Source organism: Cucurbita pepo, chromosome LG20 (assembly GCF_002806865.2).
Source record: "Cucurbita pepo subsp. pepo cultivar mu-cu-16 chromosome LG20, ASM280686v2, whole genome shotgun sequence".
In the NCBI taxonomy this organism is placed as follows: domain Eukaryota; kingdom Viridiplantae; phylum Streptophyta; class Magnoliopsida; order Cucurbitales; family Cucurbitaceae; genus Cucurbita; species Cucurbita pepo.
Genome location: NC_036657.1, coordinates 5,654,768 through 5,664,892, shown reverse-complemented (window position 1 = coordinate 5,664,892; position 10,125 = coordinate 5,654,768). Strand labels below are relative to the sequence as shown.

The window sequence follows — 10,125 nt, the reverse complement described above, 5'->3', positions numbered from 1 at the left end:
TCTCTTTCGTCTTTTCGGGTTCGAACGCTTGAGATCATATCAATGTTGATTCATTCTTAAGTCGTTTTTAGCTGCTCATGGTTTAGATAAGAGTACGAATATATTTTGTTGATTAAATTAGTCTAATAGTGGGCAGCTGGTTTGCGTTGGTTTATTGGTTTGGTTCGTAATTCGTTTGGACTGGTTCAGTTGACCCTCGAGTCGGTCTATGAGTTCGAGTGAAGACAAAAAAAAAAAAAAAAAAAAAAAAAAGGGTGAAAAGACATGTATGGCCTCCATTGGGAATGGTCAAGGGATGCATGAGGTAGCAAAGGGAGAAGTGGTCCAAGGGTGTTCTTGAATGAATAAACCAACTCCAACAAGGTCATTCTAATAATGCACGTGTTTTGTGAGTTTAGATTATTATTCCATTAAAATATCTCTTTAGTCTTTATTATTATTATTATTATTATTATTATTATTATTATTATTAATTTCCCATTTTAAAATTGTATTCTGTCTCACATTAATTAATAGAGATACCAACTTATTTGAACGGTTGTGATTTCAACTTAGAGATACCAACTTATTTTGACGGTTGTGATTTCAACTTAATAACCTTTTACTTACAATGAGAAAAAGAGAACTAAAGGATTCTCTTGTTTTTTTTTTTTTTCTTTTTCTTTTTTCTTTTTTTAATTTGTAAAACTTCAATGATTTAATTTTTAGGGGAAATATCATTTTTTTTACGGATAAATGTCAATTAAGAAATTAGGATAAAGATAATTTCCATATTTAAACTTGTATAAAATATTACTTGTAAATTTATTTTTTTAATTAAAATTAGTGGGTGAAAATTGTAAGTTTAGGCAAAAATTGATCCAAAGTTACCGGTTTAGAGCTAAAATTTGTATTTTCTCCTATTTTTATTTAGTATTATTTACGATTATCAGGAAAAATAAGTGTGGTAACTCAATGAATAGGGTCTAAGCTTGATTTTCTGAATGTATATCCGGTAGGATAAGTTAGACCAAGTGAAGCTAAACCTAAGAAAGTTCGGTTGAAACAAGCTTAGATGAACTATTTCTGAATGTATGGATATCATAAGATAAGTTAGACCAAGTGAAGCTGTCTGAATGTATGGATATCATAAAATAAGTTAGACCAAGTGAAGCTGAACCTAAGAAAGTTCGGTCAAAACAAGGTTAGATGAACTAAGAAAAGCCTTTAACTCTAAGATCATTATTGTTGGAACACCTAGCAACTAGGTGGGATGGAATTAATTGATGTACTAGATATGACATAAACATTTATGGGAATTTATTGGATAATATTCCCATTTCAACCAAAACATTTATGGGAATTTATTGGATAATATTCCCATTTCAACCAAGGAATTGTGTACTATATAAATATACCACCTATTTCATCAACAAACAATTCCATGACAAATATTTTATGTAACACCTACGTTAATTTTATGAGAACTGTCCTTAACCATACTTTCTTTCAGTTGTATTTTGGATTTTTCATCACCATCTATGAAATCGAATCGGCCTCCACTGCATAGGTTGATTGCATTACACCCTCTTTAATATGGGTTGCTTCATGTGTTTTTCAAAGTTTGAGATTTTTAATGCTACATCCAGGATTGGTATTAATCCCAACCATACCAATACAAATCAAGAGGGCACCAATAAGAACGAGAATGCTTCGTTCAGCGGTATGTCTATTTATATTTTGATAGAACCAATTTAGCTATGACTCCGTTATATCATNAAAAAAAAAAAAAAAAAAAAAAAAAAAAAATCGTATCCAACTAAATGATAACTCCTCTCTATACACAATCACATTTTCGTGCTATTATCTATAAGATACGATATTCTAATGAATTTTGTGATGCATTTACTTCTTCTATGCTACTTATAATTGCTATGTTAACGCGATCGAGCTTATGTCTTGGGAAACACTCTGATATACCATGTATGATATGCTCGAANTTTTTTTTTTTTTTTTTTTTTTTTTTTTTTTTTTTGCGCGTAACCTCGGGTATATTATATGTTATCTCGTAATATTAAGAAAAATAAATTTATCGATGTTATTAATAATATTATTTTGGAGTTGGGATAATATTGCATAGTCCATTTCATGGTTGTTGGATTAAGAAATATGCCTTTTTTTTTTCTTATTTTTCTTTTGGAGTGTTCATACTTCACCAACCTTCTTTTTTTTTTTATTTTATTTTATTTTATTTTATTTTATTTTATTTTATTTTATTTTATTTTAAGCAAAGCTTCAAAGAAAAAATTCCATGATTTTCTTTTACCCTATAATTTTGTGGGACCCACCTCAAAATGTTAAATTAAATTACCAAAATCTTCGGNAAAAAAAAAAAAAAAAAAAAAAAAAAAAAAAAAAAAAAAGCACTTTTCGCCAAACAAAATCATTTTTTTAAAAAAATTGATTAATAAAAAATGGCTTGAGTGGAATTATTTATTTAATTAAATTAAAAATACAAATGTAACAAGCATTTTAGCAAAAAAACAAAAAAAAACAAAAAAAAACAAAAAAAAAAAAAGAAAGAAAGAAATTCATGTGTTCTGAAAAAGCATGTTAAATGTGATTCATGTATTTATTTTGTATATAAAGCGTCCTTATCTTGCTTTTAAGAAATTTTGGCACAAGAAAAATCAAAAAAGACAGCAAATATATGTTTTTTCTTTTAAATAAATACATAAATAAATAATCCGTAGTAAAATGTAAAATGTTTGATCGTGTTCAAATTAAAAGATTTAAATATTTTCTTTAAAATAAATAAAGTCAAAACACTCTTAAACAAACTGAGCACGACATTGAAATTACAAAATCACCTTTTATACTTACAAAATTGTATACGTATTTGACCACTATATCGTAGTCAGCTCTCTATCAAGTTAGTAGCATCGCCAATCTTACCAGAATTGACGGAAAAAAAAAAACGTCATTTTATGTCATGTTTTAAATAAGCCTATAAAATGTACATGTTTTATATACCATCATGAATTTAACATGTAAAACGTCATTTTGTGTCGTGTTTTAAATAAACCTATAAAATGCACATGTTTTATACATCATCGTGAATTTAACAGATAAAATTCTAACTAACCAATTTGAGCATATCTGAACCAGTTAATGTCAGTGACTAATAGACTAAGAGTTCAAATATGAGCTTACTTGTCATTAAAATCAACGTATATAAACCTACTTTTTTTTTATATGTATATGTATATGTATGTATATGTGTTTTACTTTTTATTGGACTACTCGAGCAACTTCCTTAAATTGCTTGTTTGGGTACTTTAAACTTTGTTCTACTTTCATCTTTATTTTACCCGACATTTGATGACCTCGACATTTTCCTATAACATAGTCATGTTAATTACTCCACAAGTCAGACATGGTCATGTTACTTACTCTCCACTTTTAAGAGTGAAAATTATCTGCACAAACCGACACGAGTCATTTCAATATACTTTATCCTCACATCCAACATAGAATTAGTCGAAGCAAAACACACTTAACTTATTTTAGAGCTCTTATGATTGAGCCACCGAAAAAGAAGTTTCAATTCTTTTAACCATTAATTAGTCATCCTACGGAAGTGCTCTCATTGAGATATAATCTCTTAATTTGATTTTTAAAAATAATTTATTTTATTTTGGCTTTAAAAATTTTAGTAGTCTATTTTAGTTTGGACGCCTAAAGTATGATTGACTATATAAGGAACATCTTGTGGTCATCCTCATGAATCATTAAACAAAAACTTAGGTGTATTTTAAAACCCGACACTTGACCTAATTTTTTCCGAAAAATATTTGGCAATTACATAAACGTGTACCGAATAATTAAACGAATAAAAGATTTATTTGATTTGATTTGTATTAAAACCATACCAAAAATTAATGACAATGACTTCCTTTTTTAATACAAATTTGTGAAATTATTTTGTAAGTTCCATTATTGGCTATTTCTCTTTGCATGTGCATGGATTCTCTCAATTGTCCTTCACAAAAGTTTTTAAAAACATTAGAACGTGGGTTTTTCTTTTCTCGGGAAAATCATCTAATTGTAACGGCTCAAGACCACCGATAGCAGATATTGTTCTCTTTGAGATTTTCTTCTCGAGTTTCCCTTCACGGTTTTAAAACGCGTCTGCTTGAGGGAAGGTTTCACACCTTTATAAAGGGTGTTTCATTCTCCTCACCAACCAATGCGGGATATCACACGAACGGTCTTTCATGGAACGTTTTTGAAGCTTAAAGGAAATTGTATTACACTTTCATTCGAATTACATATTTAAATTATTTCTTTCTTTATTTATTGTTAATGAAATTTCCTTCTTCATTCACTTTGACCCATCAAAATGTATAAGTTACTAAGAAATTTCTTTTAAATTCTTTCCTAAGTTACGTTTTTTTTATATTTTTTCGGGATAAATAATAAAGTGCTTGTACCTTTCAGGGTCACCGTTTTATTTTGTTTTGTTTGAAGAAGGAAAAATATTTTAATTCGGGATTATAACCCTTTTTCTAGTCAAGAGAAGGGACATAGTCATTTCGGATTTTAATTTCTATACAATAATTTAACAGATTTCTACGTCAAATGTAGTTTTGAAATGTTTATAAAATGTTAAGGGTAGTATTGTAATTTTTGTTGACATAATATGAGTTTAGGGGTTCGACAAAATAATGCTCCGGTAAATGTATCATTTCTGTTACGACTCTGGCATAATATGATTGAATATACTTTATTAAAGATGCATGATGAATGTGATTCAATGTCGTTCGTGTTCCCTAAAAGTATGATAGGAGGTTGGAATACCTTATTTATGCCCTGATTTATGTTCGAACATGGTGCTATATGACCTAGAGGTTATGAATAATGGATACGTGAGCTTTGGTCTATGATTTACTTTTTCTTGATCCTTGAGACACATTTAAGGTCCCGTTATAATGATATGGGTCAACTAGTACTATGTAGGGACAATTAGAGCCACCATCCATAATCGTGAAATTGCCTCGATGGGTGAGAATCTACTTGGCATATAGGAGTATGATGTGGACCCGTGGTACATTAGAGAGTACTATTGAAGGAGCTCCGGTTGTACTTAATGGAAAGCCTTCCTTGCACTATCAAAGAGCTTGGAATGACATGAGAATACAGAGCTTGTTAGGCACTATAATCGGAGCTTATGGATAGTGCTAGTAGTTATAGGGAGATTGACAGGTTATTTATACAGAGTGACGATACTTCCATACTTTTTAGACTCACCCTATCGCCCGAGATAGACTATGGCACCCTAATTTATGAGTCGGAAGTGCAATGACTAAGCTACTGTTCGTTGGTGGGAGCATGCGGCTACAAGAAGGACCCTTGAACATGTCATACTTTTATATGATTTTTAAACGTTGTTTTGCTTAAAACATATAACATTTTGTAAACGGTTTGTGACCATATTTTGTATTTTGTCTCTTTCAATATATGTTTTATTATTTTTGTCTGAAATTAATTTCTCGTGTCACCCATTTTTACAAAATTGAAAAACTTTATCGTCCCTTCACTCCGAGTTTATATGGCAACCCCTAATTTGAAATCTTATAAAACAAAAGCAAAGTTGCATGAAACTAGAAGTTTGAGTGAAGATAGAGTCAAAAGTTTANTTTTTTTTTTTTTTTTTTTTTTTTTTTTTTTTTTTTTTTTTTTTTTTTTTTTTGGTCCTTCTTCCAATCAAATTTCAAAAAATAATATTTTTGTACTTGGACTTTAATAAATAATAAATTAAAATTTAGTGAGTTATAACTGTAAAGATGACCGATATTGTTTCTTTGGGCTTCCCCTCAAGGCTTTAAAACGTGTCTCCCCAACCAAAGTAGAACATCACAATCCACCCCTTCGAGGGTCAGCGCTCTCGCTGACACTCGTTCCTTTCTCCAATCGATATGGGACCTCCACCAAATCCACCCCTTTGGGGCCAACGTCCTTGGGACACCGTCACATGTCTACCCCCTTTGGAGAACAATAAGAAGGCTGACACATCATCCGATGTTTGACTCTGATACCATTTGTAATGACCCACTCAGGTCCACCGCTAGCAAATATTGTCCTCTTTGGGCTTTCCCTTTTGGGCTTCCCCCTCAGAGCGTTAAATCGCGTCTGTTAAGGGAATGTTTCTACACCCTTGTAAAGGGTGTTTTGTTCTCCTCCCTAACCAATGTGGGACATCACAAACTTGAGTTAGTGAACCGAGCATCCGAATAAAGTTCACAACCCAACCCAACCCAACTCAACCTTATATTTTTCCGGTTGAGTTGAGTTTTCAGATAATTTATTTATTTATTATTATTTAAAAAAAGTCATGTTTATCCACAATATATGTTACATTAATAACTACAACCTCAGATATCTCAGATATAAACATTCACAAGTCACAATATATCAATAATATCAATTACGAATCTCAAATATTCATCTTAAAAGTAGAGTAGGATTGAGTTGGGTTATAATCCAATTTCATATTTTCCAAAAAGTCAACCCAACCCAAACCGTAAAAAAAATTAACCAATTCAAATTGGACTGTTAGGAGTGGAAAATTTGAATGGGTCGACAACGTAGGATAGTAATTAAAAATTAAAATAAAAGTAAATATAATTATTAAATTTATTATCTTACCCAATATGAAATAGAATAAGGTCGAGTCCGTGACAACGTTCCAAGTAAAATATTTTAAACGATATTTCACCTATATTAAGCATGTAAGATAGCAATATTTTTTAATTATTTTTTTAACATTAAATAATTTGTTTTTTATTTTTTTTAATTAAAAACCCCATAGACATATATTGAAAGAAATTAAAAACAAAATAAATAAATAACACAAACTTTTGAGTAAAGGGAAAATGTCAAAATAATAATAATAAAAAAAAAATAATAAAAAAAAAAACACAATTTCTCAACCAACTTGAAGTTTTATTTATTATAATAGAGAACACCTTTGTTGAGTGATTCAGTCAACACCCACAGCCCCAGTTCACCTTCCTTTTTCTTTTTCTTTTTTTCTTTTTTTTATTATTAGTATTATTATTATTATTTAATAATAAAAATGGTTTAATTGGAAATATTTTAACAATTAAATGAAAAAAACTATTTTATAATGTAAGTTGTAATTTTGTTTTAACTGAAAGGTTAATTAAAACCACACGTTTCCTCCTGATTTCACACCCACATATTTTATCCTTTTTATTTACTTTTGAAACTCACCTTTTTTTTACATTTATTATAAAGTTAACTTAATTTAACATATTTCCAACTAATTTACCATTTACTTTCAAAATTACTTACATTCTTTACAAATTCATAATAATAACATTTTTGTAACCATCTGTAATAAAAGGTCGGACCCATCCAAATTATTGAATTCAAACTATAAAAGTTGAGTTGGTTTACCTATTGTTTTCCATTTAAATTGGGTTGGGTTGGGTTGTGGCTCTATTTGGGATGCTCGGATTGTGAGATCCCACATTGGCTGGGGGAGGAGAACGAAATACTTCTTATAACGGTTTAGAAGCCTCTCCGTAGCAAATACGTTTTTAAAACCTTGAGGGAAAACCCAAAAAGAACAATATCTATTAGGGATAGGCTTAAATTGTTACCAATGGTATTAGAGCCAGACATTGGGCAATGTGTCAGCGAGTAGGCTAAGCCCTGAAGGGGGTGGTCACAAGGTGGTGTGCTAGCAAGAATGCTAGGGCCCGAGTGAATTGAAGGAGTCTCACATCAATTGGATAAGAGAGCAATTATCAGAGCTGGGTTTGAAGAACAAAACATTATATATAAAATAGGTGAATTTTTACAAATTTTTATTTTGAATGTTGGCATGACATTTGACCATATTCATTTGTTGTGATACTAGAAGTTAAACATTTGAATTCAAGAAAAGAAGTGCATGTTAATTACTGATTAGGGGTCGACTTAGACCAAGTCCACCATTACACACAGACAACCCATCTAAAATGTTGAGTTGGTCCAAAAGATTTGCAATCCAACCTAGCCCAATGAGTATCTATATATACTCGGGTGGTGGTTGGTTAAAAAAAAGAGAGAGATGGGAAATAGAGAGGAGGGTAGGTGTGAGATTTGACCAAACTACCACATAGGGGGGAGAGAGTAAGAAGAAGGCAGCCATCCCATTGTGTGAGAAACTTCCCACCACTTCCCCCCTACCTCCTTCCCCCCTACCTCCTTCCCCCCTTCCTCTTTCCACTTTCTCCCCCTCCTTATATATATATATATATACACCTAACTAACCCTCCTCCATTCCCAAATCAGCTCCCAAATCAGCTCCCAAATCATCTCCCAAATCATCTCCCAATCACCTCAGCAGCGCTTCCAATACACACCAAATCCAAATCCAAATCCAAATCCATATCCAAACCCCATTTCTCAGCCCAACTAATTCACCATGCACTCTCTTATCCCCACCTCCTCCTCCGCCTTCGCCCCTTCCCACTCCCTCTTCAGGCCCACTCGCCCTCCCACCTCCGCCCGCCCCTTCTCCATCCAATGCTCCTACCGATACGACCCTCTCACCTACCCCAATGCCGTCGGCCCCTCCCGCGCCGACTGGCAGAGCTCCTGCGCCATCCTCTCCAGCCAGGCCCAGATCATCTCTCAGGAGGATCCCCAATCCCAATCCCAATCCCCTGCTGCGGACCACATAGCCTCTGTCAACGGCCACAACACCACCCTTGAGAATCTCAACCTTGTGCCCATCCAAACTCTCCATGACTCCACCGCACTCAAGCCCCAACCCAAGCCCCTCTCCATCACCGACCTCTCTCCCGCCCCTATGCACGGCTCCAAGCTTCGCGTCGCTTACCAAGGCGTTCCTGGTGCCTACTCCGAAGCCGCTGCTGGTAAAGCCTACCCTGACTGCGATGCCATCCCTTGCGACCAATTCGAGGTCGCCTTTCAATCCGTTGAGCTCTGGATCGCCGATCGTGCTGTTCTCCCTGTCGAAAACTCCCTAGGCGGTTCAATCCATAGAAATTACGATCTCCTCCTCCGCCACAAGCTTCACATCGTCGGCGAAGTCCAACTCCCTGTCCATCACTGCCTTCTCGCCCTACCAGGCGTCCGAAAAGAGTATCTAACTCGCGTCATTTCCCATCCCCAAGCCCTAGCTCAGTGCGAACACACTCTCACCAAACTCGGCCTCAACGTCACACGCGAGGCCGTCGACGATACCGCCGGCGCCGCTGAGTTCGTTTCCATCAACAACCTCCGCGACACAGGCGCAATCGCTAGCGCCAGAGCCGCAGAGCTTTACGGCCTCGACATCTTGGCGAATGAAATCCAAGACGACTCCGGCAACGTTACGCGATTCGTGATGCTAGCAAGAGAACCAATCATTCCCCGCACAGATCGACCGTTCAAGACCAGCATCGTCTTCGCTCACGAGAAAGGAACCTCCGTCCTGTTCAAGGTGCTTTCAGCCTTCGCGTTCAGGAACATCAGCCTGACAAAAATCGAATCGCGGCCGCACAGGAGCCACCCGATCAGAGTGGAAGACGGCGCAAACGCCGGCACGGCGAAGCACTTCGAGTATCTGTTCTATGTGGATTTCGAGGCGTCCATGGCGGAGCCTAGGGCTCAGAACGCACTGGCAGAGGTTCAGGAGTTCACCTCGTTCCTGAGGGTATTGGGCAGTTATCCCATGGACATGACCCCATGGAGTCCTTCTCGTGAGGATTAGCTCCTTTTTTTTAATCCTATTTGTCATTGTTTTAATCAACCACCGTTCATACCCTTTCTTATTTTTTGGACCACCAAAAACAGAGATTTATAAATTGTAATATTCAAAATTTCTATAATTTCTCTCCATTTATTACGTCATTATTCCTATTTAATCCCTTCCAATTTTGGATATTCTTTTGTTGCTTCGTATCTTTTGTGTACAACTCTTCACATGGTGGAAGATAATAAGGAGACCTACAAATGTAATTTCAAAATATTAATTTTACTGAGTTATTTTTAATTTATATTTTAATTTTAGTTTTTATATTTCAAAAATGATGATACCCCTTTAAAATAAATTTTTTTTAAAAAAAT

General features: G+C 34.4%; 1 protein-coding gene across 1 annotated transcript; it reads left to right on the top strand.

The window, feature by feature from the left end:
• Nucleotides 1-8,124: 8,124 nt before the first annotated feature.
• LOC111783175 (arogenate dehydratase/prephenate dehydratase 6, chloroplastic-like) lies at nucleotides 8,125-9,923 on the top strand. The gene has a single exon (XM_023664074.1). It carries the CDS (start codon nucleotides 8,477-8,479, stop codon nucleotides 9,767-9,769), a length of 1,293 nt encoding a protein of 430 aa, XP_023519842.1. The 5' UTR covers nucleotides 8,125-8,476; the 3' UTR covers nucleotides 9,770-9,923.
• Nucleotides 9,924-10,125: the final 202 nt, after the last annotated feature.

Bases quoted from the DNA above. Each gene is read 5' to 3' on its own strand.
- LOC111783175 (XM_023664074.1), top strand. From the start codon at position 8,477: ATGCACTCTCTTATCCCCACCTCCTCCTCCGCCTTCGCCCCTTCCCAC.